Source organism: Melanostigma gelatinosum, assembly GCF_949748355.1.
Source record: "Melanostigma gelatinosum genome assembly, chromosome: 19".
Taxonomy (NCBI): Eukaryota; Metazoa; Chordata; class Actinopteri; order Perciformes; family Zoarcidae; genus Melanostigma; species Melanostigma gelatinosum.
The window spans coordinates 17,299,771-17,326,303 of NC_136652.1; the positions used below are offsets into that span (position 1 = coordinate 17,299,771).

Here is a 26,533-nt window from a genome sequence, read left to right on the forward strand (position 1 = left end):
AGGTGGTAGCCCAACGCTGCAGTGAAAGCATTCACTCTAACAAGGCAAGTTGCATTGTTTCTTGATGCAATTAAATATTGTGTCATTCGCCTCGCATGGAGGTAGTTTAGCTGATGGCCACCTATACAATGACTCACCAATTAAAAAGACACGGTAAGATCCTGGAAGTACTAATTGTAGAATCACCCTTTATGGCACAAAGTAATCTACTAGAAATATGCTCTCGCATGTACTTGGTTGCCAAACACAGTGTTTTATAATACCGGTTCTAAATCAGTGGCCTTTGGCAATTAAACTTCCAACGTGGGTTTGCTTAGTTTTTAGGCTTACTTAACTGGCATTAAGATGGCTAAGTAACGTAAAAGAATTATGGTAAAATAAGTCAATGCAGGCTTTGTTTCACCCAGGACACAAACAGAAGTCTCCTGGGTGAAAGTCCTGTGTTTGCTTAACCCATCCAGGTGGACTTTTTTGCTGATACTACGTCAGTGGCTCTGATGTCTATTGTGATGACACAGAGGGGTTTAAATTGGAGTTAGTTGAAAACCTGGTGCGTCTCATACAGACACTAATGGGTGCCCCCCCCGGTGCGTCTGTATTTGACGCCGAGGTCGCACTAACTAAGTTTATTTGACAAGTTGGGAGTGAGAACGGGTCTGCTGCTTCAACGCAGTGGTTTCATTGAAATGAATGAGGGAGTTGCGCTATTCTTACCAGATGTGTGAGCATCAGCTTGACGCAGAAAAACATGGAAAACTCACGTTGCCTTGTTAAAGCTCTTGAAAACACAGCATTCACAACACAGCAACCTTTTCCTTATTTTATATAAAAACAATATAATTTGAAAATAAATATGCTTTACTGTTTTACATAGACACAGAAAACATGTTAATAGTGAAGGAGAGACAAAGAGAAGTAATAATGAGGGGTCTATGACTGATGGCAGAGAGGATGCAGATTGGTATCTAACTTTAAAACGGTGGTGTTGTTGTGGTAGTGTATGCTGAGCTGCTAGCAGTAGTTTATTCGTATTTGCATGTTGCAGGACGGACAAAACACATGTCCGCTACTTACTTAAATACTAAAATACAACTTACTAACAACTCCATACAGATGTGTACATCGGCAAATGCATGTCAAGACACACTCATACACACACATTTTCACAAACACACAGCATGTTAAAATCCTACACAGCACCCACACCCTTAGATACGAGGGGTTGAAAAATCCGGAGGTTTGTCATCAGTACGCCAGTACAAATGATCCATTTAGGGAATGTTAACAAATCGATTTTTTGACTTGTTTTTTAGTTGGTTTTGTAGAAAAGCACAGAGAGGCTCCATGCTGAGAGCAGCCATCAGTGACCTTACACATGGGGAGATAGGACAGCCACAGGAACATAACACTGCATATATAAATAAACCAAATTAAATATGGGTAGAAGACTGAATACTGAAAAATACTCTATAACATTATAAATTATCAAGAATGGACTATGGCATAAAGGGATATTAAGTATGTACAAGTTCAGAGATGAAGATATGCAATCAATGGGTTCTGTATTGAGTTCAACAACTAACAAAACTACTTTGACACAACAAATAATTTAAAAAGCACTCGAAAGATTTCTCAGTACATATTGTGAGGCACAGTTTTTCAAATGGAATCAAACTACAGTATAGGATGTTTTCAGTGGTTTTCATGAAGGACATAGCAAAACAGTGGATGCTATATTGACAACCAGTATCCCTTTAAAAGTATATGGCACTCCGGAGTCACTTCTTCTGCAAGCTGATCACAATGGTGACATTGTGTAAGTTCATGTCAGTCCTGCAACGTCATGTAAAGACAGATTCAGCTGTCCTGGTTGTCCTGCTGTTATAATCCAAAAGCAAAAGCAGAAATCGACCAATGAAAATCCATCCATCGTCTTTGAAAGAAGAGCGCGCTCCCATGTCCTCTTCAGCCTCACCCGCTGTTTTAGCAGTTAAATATATCTTAGACTGAGAGGTTTTGCAATGTTATGACTGACACACAACCACAGTAGAGACTCATATCCAGTGAAGTAATTGCATACAATGAATTGACAACAAGACTACACCTGCATCACAAGCCCGTCAGAAATGCAAAACCACATGGCGGCTATTTGCGTTTTGTCAAATGATGGGTTTAGATATTTGTTTTTGTAGCAGCATAACAATTCTGTACTCTTTTTTTTTTCTTTTATCATGGTCTATATACACACAGATATACAGTGGGAGGAAACTTCAGTTCAGTCTTTCTCATTGTTCACTCTCAAAGACAGTCCAAGGGGAATGCTTTCCACAGAAAAGAAGAGCTTACGGTTCAAAGGTCAAAGTGCTGTGCCGTGAAATATCTAGAATATTCCTTCATCTTGTACATCTGGTGCTGCCACCTCTCTCATCTCCTTGGCTTGTCACATCTAAACAAGAGGGACAGAATAAACAGTTGTCACAACAAGAATAAAAAAAGAGCCAAAGTCACAATGTTATTCATGCTAGCTGCCACAGTATTCCGCTAGCCTGTGTAACTGGATGACAAATCTCTGCAACTTCTTGCAGAGACTACACATCAACCAAGAGTCATGGAGCAACATTGATATTTATTTGGAGTCATCTTTGCCACAACCTGACAAACGTAAGTCCAATATTCACCTCCCTTTTTGCTCTGTTTTAGTCTCCACCAACTCCTGACGGATATACTGTATCTGGCTCTTTAGCAGCTTAATGCTCCACTATGTTCAGCAGCTAGTTGCTAACGTAGTAGTGCATTTGGTGCTGGGCAAGTGGCATGAAGTGGGTTTAACACAGCGTCAACGACACCGATGGGAGCCTTATGAGTCAACCAAATGTATAAAGTTGTAAAACAACGAGTTAAAGGACACTATAAAGCTTCGTAGAGCTCTGAGTTTTTCCTACTTCTGTAACAGAAGTCAGAGGTTACAATTTCCATTTGGCTCTATTATCCGACAGAACTTACTTGCAGGTCCTCTCGTTGAGCTCTAGCTGGCGTTCTTTACAGTATTCATCTGTGTGCTTGCAGGAGCACCGGCAGGTTGCTGGATCCTGCACGAACAAGCGCTTTCTCCTCTCCGAGCACTGACCACAACATGGCTCACAAACACTGGAAAGAAAGAGACAGACCGAGATGGGAAGGAGGGAGTGAGAGGATGATTATCACAGTGTACCATTACCACCCATAAGACAGGTCACCCTTTGGTCAACCCTTTCGTAAGCTCCAGTTTGCTCTTCCGAGCCACGGCCTCACAAGTTGTAGTGCATGTGACAGTTGGGTAGTATTGCACACAGGTTCCCAAAGAGCAGGCAAATACTCGAGCAGTAAAATTACCCTCCAACACGCCCCCCAAACCCTCTCTCATTGATTGGACCGCTCACAAATGCCTTTTATGTGATAGACATGCAGGGAGCAAAGCTCTGGACTGTTTCATGCAACACAAAACGACACGTGTTGGTTTTGAACTGAGGGTCAAGGTCGTCGCACTCACTCTTAAAAATATAAAACTCTTGATAAAGAAGACTCAAGGATCTGCTTGGTGCTCCGTTAAGAAACATTTTATTTTATTGAGTGACAACTGAAAACTATGCTTCCCACAGAAGGACATTAGATTGACAGAGGAAGGCTCAGATACATCTCAATGTACAAATGACAAATGAACACACAGACACGCAGTATTTCACAGTACGAGCACTGGAGAAACATGAGGTCATTTTTATATTATTGTTGAATAAGATATGGGTGCTCTTGTATAGTTTCAGAGACAAAAGCAGGCAAAGAAACAAAACAGTACTTGCTAAACAATTTGTTTGCATATCCTCCTTAGCAAAAAAAAAAAAAAAAAAGAATAGATAGCCATCACCCAGATCTTTACATTACATAAAAAGTACCAGCATTATGCACATGATGGCAAAACCTGTTTGTAAAGATGAAGAGAAGAAAGCGTGGAAAGGAGACGGGTACGAGACACAGCAAAGCGGCACAGACTCAACACTGAACACAGCCCCGTGATTGCGATCCCGATGCCAGCACAGATACCAGAACAGTATGAACCCGTCTGCGTAGCCGCGACGGTGGAGCTGTGACCTTGTTTCAGTGAAAGGTTCAAGTTACAGCTAACAGCTGATCTGTTCATATCACGTGCTTTAAACGTGTCCATTATCAATCAGACAACTTGGTATCAGACAAGATGTCAGAAGACGTTTGTACTGTTTTTTATGATGTGCTGCTGTATCTCATTCCGACCAAGGTCCCAGTCTCACCCGCACAGAGTGATATTCCTCAGACAGGGAGCTGGTGAGGTTGTGGGGAGATTAGATGGGTATTTTGACGGGTGGAGATGGGTCATGGTTCATCTCTAGTGATGTGGGATATGGCTGGCAAGTCTGCTGTACTTCCTTGGTTATCGCTGTTATGTAAAGTTTTTTGCGAAAGCTACGTCAACAAAACAACGTTAGCAAACAGGGCAGCTTTGACACTGATATTCTGAGTACGTGGAACATGACTGATGAGACAGTTAGGACAATACACAGAAGCGACATGCTAGTTGATGTGGCTAAAGGTGCAAATTAAAAGGGGCAAATGAGCTCCTCCCAAATGAGCTTAATTATGAGAAGCGCAACACTCAGGTGCAGGTAGGTGGAGAAGGCGGAGCTGACATACGCATCGTGAATTGTTTTGTCGCGGTTTTTCTTTCGTTTTCTCTTTTGGCCTTTACCCTTGCCTTTCCGGGATTTTCTGCAAGAGAAAAGAGGACAACAATGCAGAGAGATGCCTGAGAGACTGAGGAGATATGGGCCAATTAGTTAAGAAAGGCCTACACTGACAACCAACACTGATAAACAGCAATCGTTTATCTTTTCTATAAATCAAAGAGCCAAACTATCAGTCATTCAAAACAGGTTATTCCTTAATTTGATTGTTTTTTAGTGATTGGCCTGTTTGGAATGATAACCTATATCATCATGTCATGAGAAAGGCGTCAGGCAGTGTTCACATGAGTGTATGTGATGTGTCTAAATGTTTGCTATCTTGAATTCAAAGATTACGGCACAAAACAAACACCACTCTTTTGTTAAGCTGTTGAAATGAACTAAAAATGAACTTTTTAAATGAAGAAGCAACTTCAAAAGTGTGTCCTGATTTGTAGATTGTAAGGTTTAAAGACACACCCACAGCTTACTGTCGGGGGTTTGCACACACCCTGTTTGTCAATGTGATGAATATCAAATGTTCCCTGTTAGAAACGGCTTTATTGTCCAACTTGAATACAAAATAAAAAAAACTATTTTGTAAAACAGTACAATGTCTTTGCAGTCTGTGTAAGCGATTTAATAGTCTGCTTGGCTCGGTTCGCTGCTCTGAAATTTCCCGGAGGACAATGAACTTGGACTTCACTAAAACTTTACCTTTCAAGCAAACTGGGTCAACTCTTTATGGCTGATTCAACCTGTTCCAGACCACAGTACAATGAGAACAGCACCTGGAGTTTCACAGGTGCTGGCTTGATTAAAATATCAGGATGCGTGTTCAAACACAAGCTGGGTTGCACAAGCTTTTGCTGTCTTAGATGATTACAACCACACAGAAAACCTTTGTAATACCGGTGCTTAAATAGAAATGCAAAACAAAATGCCTCTGTGGACATTGATGGTAACTCTATGTACAGTTCATCATGCAGACTTTTATTTTTAAGCAGAAAAACGGTGTAATGGTTGATAAAACCTCTTTTTACCCGACCATGATTAGTTTCTGGCATGTTCAGGAATATATGTTCAACACATCATAGACGAGACCTCGATCCTAATTCTGACCTCAGCAGGAGTGACACTCCCCCCCCCCCCCCCTTTTTTTTTTACCTTTTATCCAGCAGCAGCTTGCATCTTTAAATGTATTTTCGTGATCGCAATGATGACAAGTTTCCCTGAGGAAAAGGTCATGTTTAAAATCCAATATATGTTCTGGGACACACAAGGAGTTTGCTGCACAGGTTGTGGAAGGACCTGGCTCAGTCTGTGGAAATATTGGTTTTACATGTTGACTTTGATGCAGGCAAAAACCCGCTACCAGATAACAGGCCAGAAAAAACAGGGCTAAGAGTCAGCGAGGCTGTACTTTGGCTCAGAGGTTCTTTGAACTAAATGCTAATGTCAGCATAGTTACATAATCACAATGGTAACATGTTGATGTTTAGCAGATATAACATTTACCATGTTCATCATCTTAGTTTAGCGTGTTAGCATGCTAACATTCGCTTATTAGCATCACACACAAAGTGCAGCTGAGGCTGATGGCAATGTCATTAGTTTTGCAGGTATTTAGTCATAAACCAAGAACATTTGACCAAATGATGGAGCCATATGAGGGGATCGGAACGTGTTTATCAAACTCCATGACAATTCATCCGATGGTGCTCGTTCAGACCCAGCTGGGACTGGATGAGAAATATGACACCGTCCAATAAGGATAGGATGAAACTCCTGTAAATGCGTGAATTTCCTCTTCCATGTTCGGTCCAGTTTCCCTGTGGACGTTGACAGTTACACAACCACAGCCGGAATACCTCCAGAGACCTGTCCCTACTGAGAGGTCAGCGGACGACGTTAAAATGAAACATGAAAGTATGAAAGCATCAGAAATGATCGTTGAATGACCCGAAGACCATCACTTTGTAGACGCACTCCACTGACTGCAGACTCGTAAACAATGAAGACGAGGTTAAAGAGGAGGTCTCAAAACTAGCACTTATCTATATGACAGATGACCTGACATCCCCCACTGCAACGCAGCGATATTAACGACTGTTCACAGAAGGAGGATTAAAGAGTTTTAATGACCCTTTGCACACTGACACTCAAGCAAGAACCATAAACAGAAAAGTTCAACCGGTCTTCAAAAACAGTGTTATCTATATCAGAGCAACCAGTCACCGGAGTAACAGAAGTTAAGTGGGATGTAAACAGTAAAGAAGAGGTGAGAGGAATGTAGAGATGATATAGAATAAGGAGGACGGGTGTAAAGGACAGGTAGAGAGAGGGTAATGCCCTCATCAAGTGTCACTCATTCACCTGAATGGACTGAGCTGGTATTCCCCGTGTTTATCACCTGAGAGCTGCATGCTAATCCCAGCATGACATGATATCATGTACGTGCTTGTCATTGAACGAAATGTTGTCGTTGTGGAGTGTTTGAGTGTGTGAATGTGAAAGACTATATAGCGAGGCAGCGGAAAAGGGAGTGAGAAGAAAAACAAACAGACGGATCAGTTTAGTGAGGAAGAGCATCCGGGAAAATACCCGGAAGGCCGAGCGATGCAGACAACTGAGAGGGAGAGTTTGTTTGCAGGGCAAAACAGGAAACAGATCAAATCTCAAGTCGACATTGTTTCCCCCTGAAAAAAAAACCAACCCAATCTCCTTGCAGAAAGAGTGCTGTACTCACTTTTCTTTCTGTTCTTTCGCTTCTTTCTTTAACCTGAAAGGCAGGAAGAAAACAACACGGCATTAGATCACAGAGCGCCGTTGTTTCTCGGTAAACAGATACTTATCAAGCTCTTCAGAGACCATTTTCGCCACGGGCGAACTTGCATCATATTTTTTTCAAATCACGTTACGTCATCGTCATGTATCAGAAACTGTGATGAAGCTTTCACTTTCAATCGCTCAGTGAATTAAGCGGATTTGTTGGGAAACAATGCCGTGCACACACTCGTAGACAGGCACACAAAGGGGGAATGTTCACTGATGGAGACACAAACAGGACCACAACAGCAGGCTGGCAGGTTTGTTTCACTTCTCGTCAATGTGACGACACTTGCGATAACAGAATGTGGAGCAATAAATCTGCTGGCGCACTCTGGAGAGAACTGTTGGCCAAAAGTGTTAGGAAACTGTGTTTCATTCAAAGAGGTCACGGACACACAGCCAAGTTTCTACTTGAAATACGGGTACAGTAACTCCACATGAAAAGGCCAAATGAAGGCTGAAGGTATATAACATGTGTATGTGTGCATATGTATGTATGTCATCTGGAGCTAACTGATACCTATTGGCAGATACATGTGACATATTTACAAAAGTAAAAGTAGCGATACCACAATGTAAAACTATTACAATTACAAGCAAAAGTACTGAATTAAATTATACCTCAAGCAAACATATTTCAACAAAATGTACTGAAGCATTATGCAAAAGTACTAAAGGCAAAATGATGCCAAGGATTGGATTTTATTTCTGTTAGCACTGACATGTACATGGTTAAGGGTATAATCCTTATATTTTAATGAAATCAATCTCTGTTTTTGATGGGACTCTGTCTAATTTATAAAGGGCCTTGGTCTTGGAATGATCTGCAGACTAGACTCAATCTAGAGTCGGTCTAGCAAGCCACTTTTAAACAAAAGTTATCAGAAGTTTTATTCACAAACTGTTCTTGCCACCATGCATAACAATTTGGTTGTTTCCTTTTTGTCTATATGTCTCATACACTATCTGTGTCTGTTTCACCTCTTCTGTTGATGTGTTGACCTAAGTTTTTACTCTGTTATGTATTGTTTTGTCTTTCCTTTATTGTTTGTATGAAACTGACGTGCACTTGACATTTGACTTTGCTGCCTTCTCGGCCAGAACGCCATCGCAAAACAACATTTTATCTCAATCGATTTTATCTGTTTAAATAAAGGTTTAATTAAAAAATTAAAAAACATAGTGATTTTCATTGTTAGTGGCGGAGTCCGCCATTCCCGAGCTGGGATTGCCTTCCTATACAAGAGGGATTCACTGTGTATAGCGCTTAATGCCTGCATACCATTTCCAGAACAATACAGTGAATTAAAACATCTTAAACTACAAAATAGATTGATCACAGCCTCTAAAATGCTATGAAGGTGCCCGAAAGGTTTATAGCTGCATCTAAATGATTTTACAGCGAAGTATTGCGTCATCACAGACAGCAATAACCTCAGAGTGACATTGCTTTATAACCAGGGGCTCTCCAGACCGTCTGCTGCAGCCTCACTGCACAAACCACAGACATGATTCAGATGTAATCGCTCAGAAAAGAGAAATCTTGGTCCTCGGCCAACAGTTCTCCAATGTTTGTTTACTTTTAAGATTTCCCTTAAACGTGGGAGGATGATGCATGTCCCGCATCCGTGTCGCTGTGTCACAGTTTACTATTTCATGTCACACAGCTCAGATCTCAGCCACCGTAATGATCGGATTTACCAAACATCAGGAAGTGATGCATCTTACGTCTATCATCTTATGACCTGGATAGTGACATGATCATTCGAGGAAGATGATATGAAGACGAAATATTTACTTTTTTTCCTCGTTTCACTTCTGGGAACCATCCGATTCTGCTGTGCTAGTCGAGCTTAAAACTCCAGCACAAAAAGAACGTGGCACTAATTCCACATTAAGTTGCAGCACTTATCTCTTTTTACAACAGGGCTTTAACAGATTAGCTGCCTATCAAAACAAATCACGGAATAACAAACTGATCCATAAAATGTAATAATCATTGCACAGCAAGTCCAACCAGTAGAAGTCACCTTCCTGCGACTGGAGGCCCCAAAGAGGACACACAGTACTTATCTCAGAGATCAATAACTAAAGCTATCACACCTTCGTAGTTCCTGGAGCGACCTCCACACGCCAAACAGGAAAAACAATGGGTAAGGTAGCACTATTTTCACACAAATGTATCTCCTTTGCTTGAGAAGTACGACGGCATGAGGATACACCAAAGCAATATGGAGGATGTTTGCTGGGATGTGCTGAAACCCGCTCAGGTTTTTTTTTTTACGATCAGCAAAGTTAAAGAAGCAAAGGCAAGATATGACTCCACCTGATACGCATGTGTTGAACGTGTCAGAGGCAAACAGACAAGACGATAACTTTACATGACGTGTTTGGTCGAACCTCTGCTCTGCCACATCAACGTACATCGGTTAGTATTTCATTCACTTTGTGCGTGTTTCAGTGTGAGTTCGGGGTTTCTTACCTACACTCACATGCGCTGTGTTCTGTAAAACTCAGGAAAATATCATTTTCTTGCCAATGGGGTTTTATTCTTTTAATCTGTAAAACAAAAAGAGAAGAGAAATTGTCACAGTTTTGAATGTAATATTCCCGGATCTACAGTCTTAGACTTTTTGTTCTCAAGTGTTACTGTCATAGCTTTCAAGAAATAAACTAAACAGATGGAGAGGAATCAACAAAACGTAACACAGAAAGGTCACTCAGGTTCAGTTTTTGATACGAACCCAAGAAAAATAGGTTCTAATAGTATTCATTATAAGTTTCACATTATGAATTCTTACACTGATCGGAAATGAAAACGGAAGAGATGGCAAAGCATCAGAAGTTCCTCAAATGAATACATCAAACAAACATAAATGAGAAATTTCCATCATATTTTGCACATTGTTTTGAACAGTTTGAGGTTTGACTAAGACTAATGGTTTAATGCCACCCGACCGGAAAATTAGCACCAAAATGTGCCCGAGTCCTGCTATTTGCATGAAAGTAGTGGATGGTGCCTTCATTTGCATTCTCTTTTGCTGTTTTTCTGGAAATGTGGTGGAAATTTTGCAATACATCTGTATGGAGACTTGACGAATGAACTTGAATACATAAACAAGACACGCAAAGTTCAAGAAGATCTTTACCTTCTAGAAATGATCTGATACATTTAAACAGACCGACTCCTCATACACAGAGAAGCAGAGGGGTGACGATTTAAAAAAAGGCTAAAGTATATGGTTGATTTTTGCCCAAAGGTCACACCTGAGCAGCCTTTGAGCAAACAGCAGGGGCATTTAGATTGAGCGGAGGGGGACTTGTGCTGACCAGAAGGGCACTTGGAGGCCTCTGGGCCGATCAGATGGGTACAGGAAGAGCCCAAGTAAAAAGGCAACAAATAAAGTATAATTTAAAGAACACACACGTCCTGGAAGTATTGCTGTCGTAACAAATATCGCTGCTGACCTCCATCGTAACGTTATAGCTGGATGTCGGCATGCACTGCAGCATCTCATCGTTGCAGCAGCCGGCGCAGCGCGTCAACACCACGCACGACGGGATGAAGATGTGCTCCACCTCCTCCGGATACTCCTGCAGAATCTCCACCAGCAGCTCCCGAGGCTGACACAAACTCTTGTTGTAGACCTCCATTAAAGGGATCACTGGGGAGACAAGAGTCACAGTGTACAAGGGTTATAAAATGGCAGCGGAGCTTTGGTCTAAAACCACCGACTCCTGAACAGTGCAGTGACAATAACGCACACCTAAAAGGAGGCGTGGATCAAAAACACTGGCAGGCTCACAAGTCACAGTGGAGGAAATGAAACACACACACAAACATGCACACACATGTTTTACTTTCTATTATTCCATTGAGAAAAGGTTGGTTTACAGAGATGCATCTACTCTATCTCTACATCAATCTGGACCTCATCCGCTGCATCAGTGTTTTATAGCTCTGCTTCTGCCCCATTCACCTACAGCCCCATTATGATAGCCAATAGTCGGTTTCCCCCCTTCAATCCCCTCTCAGGCTTTGCAGGAGTTCTGCTCTTGAGAAAGATATTAGCACACAGACAGACAACACCTCCAAAATATCACTCACAGCCCAAAACAACGCCTGCCTGACAGCCCTCTGGGAAGCCAATCCAAATACACAGGGCCTGAACAGTATCACAAAGTTCAGCTTCTGATTGTCCAAATTAGATTGGGCAATGCTCGCATTGTGCAAAAATGAAAGTGTGAGCCAAGAGGGTGAAATTCCATTCTATAAAGGAGTCAGGTCACCATAACATTTCCCCAGCATAACCTCAAACAAGAAGGAATGCTGTCCGGGATGAAAATGTCCAAGAGTTAAGATTTAAGGGTGAAACTGAACTCATTTAGGGGGAGTTCGGGGGGGATAAATCTGGACAAGGTCAATCTATGCAGATGTCCACCAGGAGGCGATAATTTCCCTTTAATGTAAAGATGAATCTCAAACTAGCCTGTTTCTATTTGGCTGAGTGCCAGCAAGGGAGCCCAGGGCAGTCTGTTTTCCCACAGTGCCCTGTGGGACACCTACCGTCATGTGGACCTCTTTCTGTTCCCTTCGGTACGTGGGCGCTCTGCAAGGAGGGACAGAAATGACAAGCTGTTAGTTACAGTAGATTGTGCAAGAGCTCAATAATTATCCACAGTTGGACAAAACATATATTTACATTCTGACATTTTCTGTTGACCGTTGCCAGAATATGAAAACCACATTATGGATCATATCTTGGGCTATACGCAAAAAAAGGAAGCAATGAGCGTCAAATGTTCATACTGTGTCTTCTCTAAGCATTGGAAATAAATATTAATGTAGTTTTCAGAGCGTGATTCTGGTCCTTCACCACATCTGCATTTATAGTAAAAAAAAGAGTTCAGCCAAGAGTTGTCAATATGTCTCAACATTCTGAAATAAAGATTACCCCGTTATTAATCGCTTCTTCGTATAATATACGAATAATTATGATCATATAGCCTGCTAAATGTGGTGTATTAGGCCTTATACGGCCAAATATGTAGCCAGAGGTACAACGTGCCAAAGACGACCTAACTTCTACCACTGTTGCATGACTGTGATGGTTTTTGTTTCAGTTACCAAACCTCTGTGTGCGTCCGCCGCCTCTTGGCAACTGTCGCCATTAAAACCGGCAAGAAGTTCAGCCTGCTACTTTCCCTCACAGGGGGTATCTGTCACCACACCAGCCGACCACAGAGCAGCATTTTGCCAACTTTCTCTCTTTCACACACGCGCACGACCGCGCGCCCCCCCCCCCCCTCTCTCTCTCTCTCTCTCTCTCTCTCTCTCTCTCTCTCTCTCTCTCTCTCTCTCTCTCTCTCTCTCTCTCTCTCTCTCTCTCTCTCTCTCTCTCGCGCAACTCACGCAATATCTTGCCAATATTGCGTGAGACCCGGTCCTGTAGCACCGGCTTATATTCAGTGAGTCACTGAAAGTTTTGTTTCTCCATTCCTTAATGAAACGATTTTTTCTTTTAAAAAAGAGTCTCCACCCCCTTTCTGGTGGCGTGAGTGGGTCCAATGTGGGCTGGGAGACCCCAACCCTGAAAAAAAGCCATATACTGTGAAATGAATGGCATGGTGTCAAGCTGCAAACACCGGGCCCTAAACCGATGATATGCCGACATGAGCAACTGAGACAGCATCCTGAAACTATTCGGTGTTGATCGCGGGTTTAGCTATCATTAAATCACCCAGTTGGGTAAATAAACACTTTAATGGACTTTGCATGGTGCCTATTTCATGAACTTAAGGGTGAGATTCTCGAGAGAGAACTATGTCACAAACTGAAACACCCTTGCTTCCTTTAGGATTGCATCTTTTTATAAGAAATAATCCTTCAAAATCCAATCTCGCTGGTGGAAAAAAAAAATGCAGATTCCTATTGAGGGGGTGTGTATTGTTGTTTTAATTCACTAGGGAACCTTTACTCAAAGCCTCCCTGGACACACTGCACTTGATTAATGATTGTATGGGTAACTATTTACAGCGCGCTCTTAAACAGCCATTAAAATTCTCGCCTCGACCTGATGGATCTGTGAAGTATGTGCTACTCATGTCCCGAAACTGAGTGTTAACTATCGGAGGGAAAAGTAGGATTTCTCCTTTTTGAAGCAGGCTAACCGTGAGAGTAGTCTCAGTGACAGGAATGAACCTGCTCATGTCCTAATTCAGAATGGAGCCACTGCGCCTTTAAAGCGTAATCATATCTCCAAGGAGGTTTTAGAGCAGGCCCGCGATCACCCAGCGTCAAACTTCACAATATTATTTGATAATCATCACATGTGCCGCATTTGCAACACAAAAAGTGCACCACCTGCGAGTGTGTGTTAGGTTTATATCGTGTCGGCTTTGCGTAATGGCTCTTTAAATCTCCCCAAAGCCACGAAACATGTCGGTTTGTTTAAAGACGAGCGGTGACCTAGCCGGAGGAAAGGCAAGGACGAGCTATACATGAATGACCAGTGGCTGCTATACACAAATAGAGGTCGAATAATGTTTCTGCTGTTATTTCCAGTTTGCTCTCTGAAACACATGACTCACCTTGACAGCTGACAGCGTCAAAAATAATAGTGTCAAACTGTCAATAAAGTTCATGTTTGAAATCCAATCCAAAGCGACGTTTTAAAATCCAAGTGGCCAAAGTGGCGATTTGTTCTCAAACATTAAGTTTAAAACAACAAGTACAATAGCAACACAAGTGGACCGGCTAAAACTTCTCTAAATAAGGGGCAGGGGGTTGTAATGGCAAATCCATGATGGTCCCGGGGTCGGAGCATAGAATCCTTTGCGCATAACTTCTTCCTTCTCAACTGTTGCCAATGATTTTCAAGATATCCAGAAAAACGAGAATCCAAGACGCAAAACGTCCCACATTGTTCCGCAGCGGACCTTTATTTTCTTGCAAAATAATGGCAATCCACATTACAGAAGTAATCCCATGCTTGTTGCGCCAGCCTTCTCCAAGTGTCTGTCCATTGAAAACTTGTAGCCTACTTGCAACTTGAGCATTGACCAGGATGACGTTCAGTGAAAAAGAAGACCGCGCAGATACTCGTCCCACAAAACTTGTCTATTTGCCTTTTTTTTTTTTTTTTACTCCTCTGTCACTGCGCACTTTGCAGGTCTGCTCCCTCACGTCAGATAGACCGCGTCCACCTCCGTGTCGGTCTCTCCACACTGTGGCTGTGTGTGTGGCGACCGCAGGCAGCCGCGAGCCTGGGAGCCTTGATTGGTTGGACATAAGAACAAGGGTGTGTCTTCTATCTATACGGCACTTTAGTATTTTTTCAAAAGTTTCACCAATTCAACGTCGACTCATGTGACGGGCTAATAAAAGCTGACTTCACAAGCGCAGGTCTATTTTTTTTATTGTTTGAGAACAAAAGAACTGAGGGCATCTTAATAATTTGTATTTTGAAATATCATCCACTTTCCATGCTTTAAATGAATTTCATCATCCCCACGTGACTGGCGCATCTTTGGCGCAGCTTTAAAAGCTCATTCAAAGAGGCACAAACTAATACTGTATGGGTTGCTGTACATTAGTTAAACACACACACACACACATATATATATATATATATATATATATATATATATATATATACACAGACCTCGTTGAGAAGTCTTTTGAACTCATTCACTGTGGGGAAATTACTGGTGAACACATTTGAACGCACGAATGCTACAGACAATATGACCTTGGATGGTCCCCTTGGGTGATTTTTAGCAAAAAATAAAAAAATAAAATGAATTCCCTTCACGATGACTGGTATAAACTTGCCGGAGCGGAAGAGCGTGTGTGCTCGGACACGTAGTATACGTCTTCGTGTATGCGTGCGTGCGCAGTGCAACGTTGCGTCCGTGATCCGGCGGGGTCACGCGCATGGAAAGTAGGAGTCGGCTATGTGCGTCGATGGTGACTAGTTCCTCCCCATCGCGCGTTGACAGTCCGCTGACGGAGAACGGAAGAAGCCACCTGACCGGTCGAGGTTGACTACTGGTCAGGAATTTCTTTTCTGCGAGCAACAGCTGAAACATCCCGGCGATGGTGAGGAGGGAAAATAGAAGAGAAAGGCAAGCATGCTGATAAATGAAGGGGCTCTATGCAGCGAAACAGCTTCACACAGCTCATTCATCATGATTGTGACGCTGCATGCTGATAATGACGATGATGATGATGGAGGTGATGACGGAGATTGCGTTAATAAGGATATTATACATCCTCTTTCCGACATTGAGTAATGGGAGTGTGTACATACAATCTGCTGAAGTAAAAGCAGCAATATCAGACCATAAATACACAAGTATATATTACAAGTATACAAACATGTACTTAAGGATTGGAGTACTTAAGTTGAGTAATGAAGTGTCAGTACAACATTAAGTATCAAAAGTATATTAAGTGATCATGCTGAATGGCCCCTGTCAGTGCTATATTATAGTATTTATTATTATTATTGATGCATTAACATGTAGCAGCTGGTTAACATGAAGGAGCTCATTTTAACTGCCAGCTGGTTCAAAACCTCCCTCACCATTTCCTGCAGGATGTTAAGAGCCCATGTCCCACTTCAACATGCACCCCTGCAGGCTATTCTCCCTGGTCCGCTATCCAATGATGACAAAATAGATTGTACAACAACTAAAATAAAACAAAATATATCCCTAATCCAATGAATAATAATCATTTTCCAACAAGAATCAAATACAAGAAATTGTAAACAAAACAACATGGCTCTTTCATGACTTTTATACAGTTAAGCGTGTAACAATTCATTCTATTGTATGATTCTAAAATGTCAAATCTGAAAGGTAACTAGTAACAATATTTGATAAATAAATGTATTGAAATGAAATATAACGTAGCATAAAGTCTAAATACTCAAGTAAAGTACCTCAAAAGTGGACTTGAGTACATTAATTGGATACATCAGTTACTTTCCACCACTTAAACATGTTTAATTGATTTGGCTCAATGAAGGGAAACTATAGTTTGTTAAAAGCCTGAAGTCATCTGTAAATTCAGTTCTCTTTTAGAGACAAAAGCTTATTAAAGTGAAACAACGTGACATTTGTTCAAAAGGCTGATTTTAACTTCAAGGTCTCTCTTCCGCTGAATGAAATGCTCTTTGGGTTGTTGCGTCTGTAATATTTGTAGATAATATAATTTGTGCTACTGTATGCTCCACAGCAGTGATGCCCTCTGCTGGACCAACAGGCCTCTGCAGGACTGCCAATGTTGTGTCTGTACCTCCTGCACACTGACAGATTGACAGACACGGAGGAAGTGAAAAGAGTTGATAAGTATGTAATGACACAAGTTGGCAGCTATGCCATATAACGCCTGCCTGCTACAACTCATACCTTAGTTACCGCGCATTCAACATGGTAAGAGGGGGAAAAAACGAGAGAGACAATGAGACTTTACAGTGGAGAGAATTGAGGCATGATGGAGCAAGAAAGCAGAGAGGCTGAGTGAGTGATAGATAAGGAGAAAGAGAGCTTTTAGGAAGAGAAGGATTTGGCCGTCATGTAACCGGAGCAGTCCTGAGAGGAGTCCTTCGGCTCGGTACCCGTCCGTAGTTTAATTGAAGAATAACACTTGGGTTCATTAACGGTGTCACCGGGCTCCCGTTTCTGCTGACTCAGAGTGTATGAGTGTGGGTTTTCCTGTGTGTATGTGTGCACTCAAGAGGGCAAGGTTACAGTGGATACGGTGCATGGGTGAGCGAGTGCATCCCAGTTTGTGCTGACCACATACATACACATGCGTAAAACACACAGGATTTAATGAAGTGGTCCTTTCTTAAAAGTACAACAAACAGCCTCCCCTGCATGGATCTGCACATTGACGCACATTTGTAAACGTCATCATGATACCAGAAAGTCAAGGTGATTCCTGTCTGTGCCGAGGGAGACAGCAAGTGCAGTTTAATGTCACAGTCAACACTCCTTGAGCAGCAACTTTGTCACAAATTGTACTGTTTTGAGAATGCAATTTCAGCGCTAACCATCTGAGACAAATACATTGTGTTTCCTCTGACTGGTTCACAATAAAAGCCACCCTGTCTGCAACCAGTTGAATGCTTTTAATGTAAACTCGCAGCAGTAAAGGTGTGAGGAGAGTGAACAGTAACCATTGAGGCTGATATCAATGAGAGAAAACGTTGGACTACATGCTGCATCATTTCCTGTGAATCCCTGGTGCATGGGAGGGCAATTTGAGTTCAGCACAGGGATGGCGGACCCCGCCACTAAGAATGAAAATATTATATTGTCAAACTGTATCAAAAAGGTTGAGCATTATACCTTGAATCATCTACAAGTAAGAGCTGATTGCAGTCCATCAGTAACTAATCCAATTTAACATCCTTCAAAGGGTAATTTTGCCGATTTAGTACTTTTACTTTTGAGCTTGAGAACATTTTGTCGTTAAAACTGCTGTAATTTAAGAATGATTCAATTCTGTACTTTTGCTTGTAATTGTAAAAACACAAGATTACATGCATGCATTGTTTCCTCTGATTTCCTTACTCGTATAGATAAGCAAGATGGATCCCGGGCAAAATGGCGGACCCTGCCACTACAAATAAACATCTTTTATAAGTGCTCAGATGATTCATATTCCTGAAAACATTTTTGGGGGTCCAAAAGGGGCCGACGAGCTCATCCTTGTCATATGTGTAGACGATAACAAAAGGTTTTGACTATTTGCAAAAAGTCCAAATACATTTATTAATATATTATCTATCATATAACTACAACCCTGAAGGTCTTTATAATTACAACTTCAATTTTCTGACTCTCAAACAAATATACAGTAGATGAATTTGTGAATGCTTTATTGTGCAGAAACAGCAGTGTGTGAGCATGTTAGGATGAAAGTCACATTGTTTAAATGTATAATGTAACAGAAGCATTCCATTACAGAAAGCCCAATGGCTGACTGCCACACTCTTTTATCACCTGGCACCAAATTACACATTCTTCTTCTCTGTTCCCTCTTTCCACCTACTCCCTTCCTCTAAGAAGTGAGTCTTTGCCTTTTGCCGTCTGTTCGCGAGAAGCATGAGCTGTCGGTGTGTGTGTGTGTGTGTGTGCGTGGAAGGGAGTGATTTGCACAGCAAGGTGCTTCTGACCGGGTTATCTGAGTCGGCCTCTTCACCAATCTTATATAAATTATCCAAGAATTAACCTTCAACTGAGTGCCCCGATAATGTGTTACGATAACATTCACTGTTAAAACACCATGTGACGAGCTGCATAAGTGGGTGTGCATTTCCACATGAGGTGTATGTGTGCCTGTGATTTGTGTTCAGGCAGGTTGTTTTGGGCCCATTATGTTCGTGCAAATGTGCGTGTCTCTCAGATAAGGGTTTAAAAAATGTCATTCCATTCCTCACAGAAAGCGTCTGACGGCCATTTGGATTCAATGCGGCACAGATGACTTCACTCCCTCTTGATCGCGGAGGTATAAATCATCAGCCAATCAGTGTTGCGACCGTTGACCCTGCCCAGCTGTGTGGAGCGTGCCGCGCAGAGCAAGCACACGTCCACCCGACCTTCATACCCTTCCCGCCTCCTCCTCCGTCCTGCTTTCTTGTTAGGATGAGCAGATAAGTGGAATATTTTAGATGAAGAAAGAGATAAAGTTTGAGTTCTTTAACAAGCAAGAAAGATGGTTCTTCCATTCCTTTCGAGAGCGGTATATTCCACCCCCTCATCACTTTTCTCCCTCACTCCTCTTCAGTTTATCTCCTTTGGCCAGTTCCAGTAAGTGAGTTGGATTTTGTGTACTCTCAGTCAAGCAGTTCAAAGAGTTCATAAGCCTATTTGGTCAGCGAAGAAGACAAATGAAAGGAAAGAGCTGGAGAGAGAGGAGCATTTACTGTACTTTAACCCGACCAAAGGCTAGTGCTGTCAACATTGATCATATTCCGATATGTTGGGACTGGCCCTGAGGGACCACATGTTCAGGAAGTAAGAGGCAAATCTGGGAGTTAGAGAAGAAGACCAGCACAGTATATGGGCTCAGGTCAGTCTGTCTGTAACTGCTTCAAATGTAGATACTTATGGCTCCATTAATTCATGTTTCTGACTATTTTACAAGTTTTCCTGTTTATCCAGTGAAAGAAGAATGACTAAGTGTTGAGGTTGAATCTAAATATGTTTAAGTTGCGTGCAGTATGACCAAAATAATGAGCGGAAAGATGCTTAAAAGCGTTTCATAAAGCAGAGTCACTAATGACGTCTTTCACGTTATATGTAGTCATTGTTTCCCATTGTTCACATACAAATGTTCATTACTGCAGCTTTAAGGTCAAAGTTACTACAAGGAACTTTCATTTTTTGTCGATTATGGCAGTACCTGTGGACGAAAATGGTAGTGTTTCTGAGCACCAGAGTCCTTTTGCAAAACTATTTTACTGCAGCATGTGTCTGACAGTCTGATGCGCTCAGTCCTGGTTTTCCCTTCCCTCTCTTCCCTTCCCAATTCTGACTGCAGGTCGAAGGCTGCAGCAAAGCCGGGTCTGTCCGCGGCAGGCTGGTCCCAGCTGGAGGCCCCGCTGGAGTCTGAGCTGAAGGATTTTCTGGTGAACCTGCATGATTTCATCTGATTTCACCAGAATCCGGTCCAGTGGCACCGACAGCAAGAATTAAGAATAACTATATAGAAGGAGCCAATCTTCTCTCTGATGGTCTTGTATACTTATGTTGATCAAACAGAGGCATCACGATTCAATTTAGACTGTTTCATACCCAGTTAAAAGTTCCTCACAGTAACTTTAAGGAGGGAATGCTCTTGGATACAGAAAACCAATGTTGACTGTTGGTAGGAGATAAGACACAAACCCAGGTCTCTCTTTGTTGAGCTGAAACAGACTAATCTCATGATTGTTTAATATATCTTCAAAGTGCATCCATGACGTTGTCTCTCTCTGTCTAAATAGTACCCTGAGAAGGAAAATTCCTCATCCAGGATACAAAGTAAGAACCTTTCCAATCCTAAATGTCAAGCCATTTAATGAATGGTATTTTCTGTGAACAATTGAGCACTTGTATCTCCTGTGAGAACATCTCCCAGGTGTGTTTGGGAACTCTCTGTTAATGTCACTTTCCTTACGCACACACTGTCCTTATCGGTGTGTGCCTTTCATTGTGGGCCTGTCACAACTCTCCCATCCTGACCACACAGGAATCCTCACAAACGCAAGCACAAACACAAACACCAGCAAACAAACAATCACAAATCACAATCACTGACCCGTGAACTCAGGTTTTGACCTCCGGTTAATGCATTGTGAAGCTGAGATGAATGCCAGCTGATTTACCAACCTGAATCCACCTGGACCACTTAAAACCTCTAAATTTAGCAGATCACAGACAACAAAGTGTCACCGGATACTTTCCCCCCCAAAAATGGTCCCAATGAAAACAGTTAAAGATGTGTGCTATGGATTATCCAGAGTAAAAGGGACACTTTTGCTATCTATGTGTCTCTGGGGAGGGCAGGTATGTCAATCCACCACTTTTGTCAAGATTAAAATCCTCTAAAACGGCTGTCAAATGGATTGCCTTGAAATTCGGTACAGACATTCATGGTCCCCAGAGGATGAATTGTTGTAACTTTGTTCCCCCGACTTAACATGTGCCATCATCAGGTCACCTTCTCCAATACTATTGTTTCTGACCAATTACCTGCAAGACTCGTGACATTCCCATCGGCCTCAGCGGTACTTTGTGTTAGGTGCTAATTCAGAAGTGTTAGCATGCTAACATGCTACACTAAGATGGGGAACATTGTAAAAATTAAACCTGCTAAGCATTGTTAGCATTGTCAGTGTGAGCAAGTTAGCATGCCGACATTTAGCTAAAAGCACTGCTGTGGCTAAGAACAGCCTCACAGAGCTGCTGGCATAGCTGTCGACTATTTAAACATTTGTTTTTGTTGTTTTTTTATCGAGGGAATGTTACAATACAGGTTTCGTAATACATTACATTACCCTCTATGTTTTTGTTTTTACCTGCAGCCACACTCTCCAAACACACCTTGTCAGCTGATATGTTCACCATTTCACAAGTACAAGAACAACAGTTTTAAGTCATACTTCTGCATTCCTCAAAGGCACAAGTCCACACACACCCATAAAATGTCAAATGATCCAGAATACACTTAGTTACAATGAACTAGCCGTCCTCTGAGGTAATTGATACAGATACTCCGTACAACAACCACATCGGTAAATACCACTATAGAGGTAACCGTTTAATTATTCATATTTCAGCTGAACAGGCCCTTTAACTTTGTTCCTTGTGACCCATTTTTGTTAAGGCAAAGCAAACTTAACTTTGCTACCACTGCTACAAATCACCATTGTTGCCCTTCAGCGTTCCTCTTATGTAATGATTAAGCAACAAGGGTTGACGCGTATGTGAATGAGTTTGTATTTTTCCATGCGTGTAGCTCAGGAGAATGGTTCTGTGCCTGGAACAATGTGCTGTTTCTATTCATGTTATCACAATTCGTCTCAGTTTGTAATGATACCTTCAATCTGATTTTGTAACTATAATAATTGCCTGCTGAAACCACACAGAGAGTACTGTAAGGCATTGCACTCAATGCACCACAAGTGTTTACTCCTCTGACATCAAAAAGGGCCTTACCCATAAAATGCAACACGGTCCACAATTGCATCATAAACCTCTTGATACATAAACTGGCTCTGTAAACGTCACAGTGTTATGATGCCCCACCTAAAGCACTCTGAAACACGTTTGTTGCTTGTTAACCAATTGTGGGTTTAATGTGGCACTAATGTGAGGTGTAAAGCTGTGTATGTTTTTAAAAACATGTTTACACTGGTGAGCGCAGTAGGTGTGTGTGTGCGTGTGTGTGTGAGTTGGAATGTCAGGTAACCAAAAGTATGGAAATTAACCCGCAAGGAAAAAGAGGCAGGTAGAGTACACCGCCACACCGCTCCTCCCCCTGGAGAAAAACCATTCATTGCATTCCTGAGCACAAGAGTGTGAGATTAAATACACACAAATCCAATATAAGGACACACACACACACAAACACACACACACACATACAGACATATATGGGCACCACTCCAGCACCACAGTCCAAAGGGCAAACCCTAAAGACAATATGATCGACAGCATCGCAGCCACCTCAATACACATCATAACTCCGCACACAATCTTGCATGAGAGTATAATGACACACCAGCCCTCCCGTCCAGCAAGAGGTCCAGCCCTTAACCATAATCACAGTGTATGGCGAACTCTGCACTTAACAATGAGCATGCCATCACATAATTTGTCTGCACATGCTCACTGTCGTGTGTTTGATCACAAAAAAAAAGCAAACCACAGGTATGTGTTTGTAGGGCCGCAAAACAAAACCGTTGGTGTTGTGACATAAAATTCAACCGAAATGTACCAAACACGATGGCTGGTTACACAGAACCATCCGAGAAGCCGTCATTGGAAACTGTTTGGAAAAGGGCAAGCTGTCTCGAGAAATACTTGGCAGGTGACTGGATGAACCGTCAGTCAAACAAACTCTTGGGAGACTTGTTGGGAAAACATGGGAGAATGAAAACAGATTTTCCAAGAAGAAAAGCCTTCAGTGATGTATTTCACTCTTCTTTTCGATGAAGAAATACTCTCAAATTGTGGTTAAACTGATAAACAATGTAAGAGGAAGCTACCAACAGGCACGGACTGGTGTGGTGGCTTTCTGGTTGTGCGGGGATTTACACATTCAAACTTGCACACACACGCACACTTTCCTCCTTAGTAAGCATGAATACGCTTTATTGAGAAGTTTGCCGAAGCAGAGCAAGATTTCCAATCATTGTCATGCAAGAACTCTCACTCATAGAAACATCAGGATGTTATTAGGAAACTATAAAGGAGTTAATCCCTATTCCATGTAACATATCAACATTGCCTCCAGGCTTTTACAGCAAAATGAAAAAGGTCAAGACAAATTGCGCAAGAAAATCATTTTGACATCTCTATTAACTGCCTGAGCGTTTGTGTGTGAAACATGTAATGGAGAGTCTGTCAAAAACCCAAACACTGCCAAAGAATTCCTTGTTTCTACATCAATCCACCAGTGGGGAAAAAAAACACTATTTGCATTAGTCTTTAGAAAAATGAAGCACCTTTCAGCTTTCTTTACACATCATAGACGACCTCAGTTCAAAAGTCAAGACTCATAGTAACACCAAAGGGGCTGTGAAGGTAACTTTATTCACACTTATCTCCCTCCCCTGCTCATCGGACTTTTCCATTACACTTCTTCTCCAGAAGCTGTTCATTGACGGCATGTCTGACCCTGTGACGTTGTGACGTGAGTAATAGACGCACCCAATGTGTGTGTGTGTGTGTGTGTGGTGGTGGGGGGGGGGGGGGGGGGGGGGTTAGTGGTGACAAAATGATAAAGCTGGGAAATTGGAGGAGTTTCTTGTGCAAAACCTTTTTCACAGCAACAACAGCTTTGGTTATTCAACAACCTTCTCTGTTTTCTTAAATATTGTATGTTGATGGACAGTCACAAGTCATACCATGTACAATTAAGGAAATATGATTCCTTCGATGTTTCTTTACTTCAACAGACATAAATGCTTCTTTTAGTTCAAAGTCAACACTGGATTGAGTCTGCGAAATCTTTGCCTTCACTACAAATAATAATTTCCCCCTAAGATACAATTGCAATATTGTATTGGGTAATCTAATAAAAACTAATTTCATTTACCTACATCTGCCGATTTCCCCTGAGCTGAGTGAGTAATAAAGATGATTTAATGAGTAATTGCTGGGAAGAGTGTGAGCCACAAGGCCCACATCCTGGAAGAATACAATCTTAAGATTAAAAACAAGACATGGTTGAAATTGATAGGCTGAACCAAATGTTTTGACTGAACTCGAAAGACAGTCTTGTCATCCAAATGACAAACAATGTTATTGTTCAGAATATTAGAGGGATTTGGTCACATTTACTGCTTTATATATTGCATTAGCTGTCAATAGAGCAACATGGTCCCTCACTGGCTTCCAACCAGTGAACAAACACTTTTCAATCATTGTAGGCAAGGCAAGGCAAGGCAAGTTTATTTGTATAGCACATTTCAACAACAAGGTAATTCAAAGTGCTTCACATAAAACCATTAAAAGCATCAAAACATAAGGCAAAAGAAAAGGAGATTTAAAAACAATTAAGGTCATTCATTAAAACATTAAAAAACAGTGTAAGAAATAAAATGCAGTCGTAAAATGCAGAAATGCAGGAAATTGATGAATATATTAATTGAATGTGGTTCAATTAAAGGCAGCAGCAAACAGAAAGGTCTTCAATCTTGATTTAAATGAGCTGAGGGTCTCAGCAGACCTGCAGCTTTCTGGGACTTTGTTCCAGATATGTGGAGCAGAAAAACTGAACGCTGCTTCTCCATGTTTAGTTCTGACTCTGGGAACGGAAAGTAGACCGGTCCCAGACGACCTGAGGGGTCGGGATGGTTCATAAGGTAGCAGCAGATCAGAGATGTATTTTGGCCCGAAACCATTCAGTGCTTTGTAAACCAACAGCAGGATTTTAACGTCAATTCTTCGTTGGACAGGAAGCCAGTGCAAAGACTTCAGAACTGGGGTGATGTGATCCACCCTCCTGGTCTTAGTGAGGACGCGAGCTGCAGCGTTCTGACGGACTTTTTACAGAGACCTGTAAACACACCGTTACAGTAGTCCAGTCTGCTGAAGATAAATGCGTGGACAAGTTTTTCCAAATCCTGTTGAGACATAAATCCTCTAATCCTTGATATATTCTTCAGGTGATAGTAGGCTGATTTTGTAATTGTCTTGATATGGCTGTTCAGGTTGAGGTCTGAATCCATAACTACACCTAGATTTCTGGCTTGGTTTGTGGGTTTTAACATCAGTGACTGAAGCTGGGCGGTGATTTTCAATTGTTCGTCCTTGGTACCGAAAACAATTACTTCTGTTTTATCTTTGGTTAATTGAAGAAAATTCTGGCACATCCAGTTGTTGATTTGTTCAATGTAGTTACCCAGCCCTTGTATGGGATTATAGTCCCCTGTGACATAGTTATGTAGATTTGTGTGTCGTCTGCATAATTATGATAACACACTTTGTTGTTTTCCATAATCTGAGCTAGTGGAAGCATGTAGATGTTGAACAGAAGAGGCCCCAGTATTGAACCTTGGGGAACACCACATGTCATTTTAGTCAGCTCTGATGTGTAATCAGCTACAGACACAAAGTATTCTCGTCCTTCAAGTAGGATTCAAACCAGTTAAGTGCTGTGCCAGAGAGTCCCACCCAGATGTTTAGTCTTTCTAGGAGTATGGCATGGTCGACCGTGTCGAATGCAGCACTGAGATCCAGTAACACTAAGACTGAACTTCTGCCATTGTCTATGTTTAAGTGGATGTCGTTGAAAACCTTAACAAGAGCAGTTTCCCGAACATTGTACCCGAACAAGCCAGCAGCACCAATAACCCTGATCTCTGAGGTTAATGGGTTTCACCCCTGTGTTAGCTGGATGCCCTCAGTAATCATATATTAACCCTTACATCTTTTTGGATGTACTCTTTACCTAGAGGTGTTAGGATGAAAGGATGCGATCTTCAGGCTGACATGTTTAGGCCCTCTTTGTGTCAGAGGTCAGGATCACCTACTGCAACAGGCTGCTGGAGCTGGAAGACATTGCTCAAGGCCACTTGAATGGTGCAAACGCCTGCTGAGAGAGGCAACCAAAGAAACAAGATCACCCCTCACACCTCTTCTGATGCCCCGTGGGCAGGACACATAGGGTGAAATACTGTCTTGATTTTGGGTTTCAAAGCAGGACAAAAGAGGTCAAAGTGAAGATTTCATTTTCCACGGCG

General features: G+C 41.9%; 1 protein-coding gene across 3 annotated transcripts; it reads right to left on the minus strand.

Moving 5' to 3' along the window:
- Nucleotides 1-806: 806 nt before the first annotated feature.
- Nucleotides 807-14,773, minus strand: vegfab (vascular endothelial growth factor Ab). 3 transcript variants are annotated; one of them, XR_013772881.1, is made up of 9 exons: nucleotides 14,154-14,773; nucleotides 12,130-12,172; nucleotides 11,031-11,227; nucleotides 10,045-10,121; nucleotides 7,480-7,512; nucleotides 4,702-4,776; nucleotides 3,004-3,147; nucleotides 2,347-2,446; nucleotides 807-1,878 (listed from the first exon to the last, which is right to left on the minus strand). XR_013772881.1 is itself a non-coding variant. In XM_079290981.1 (8 exons), the coding sequence occupies exons 1-8, from the start codon at nucleotides 14,205-14,207 to the stop codon at nucleotides 2,425-2,427; spliced, it is 645 nt and encodes a 214-aa protein (XP_079147107.1). In that variant the 5' UTR covers nucleotides 14,208-14,773; the 3' UTR covers nucleotides 807-2,424. The 3 variants fall into 3 exon arrangements, 2 of the variants coding, with proteins under 2 accessions (XP_079147107.1, XP_079147108.1); XM_079290981.1 differs by having other exon boundaries at nucleotides 807-2,446; XM_079290982.1 differs by lacking the exon at nucleotides 4,702-4,776 and having other exon boundaries at nucleotides 807-2,446.
- Nucleotides 14,774-26,533: the final 11,760 nt, after the last annotated feature.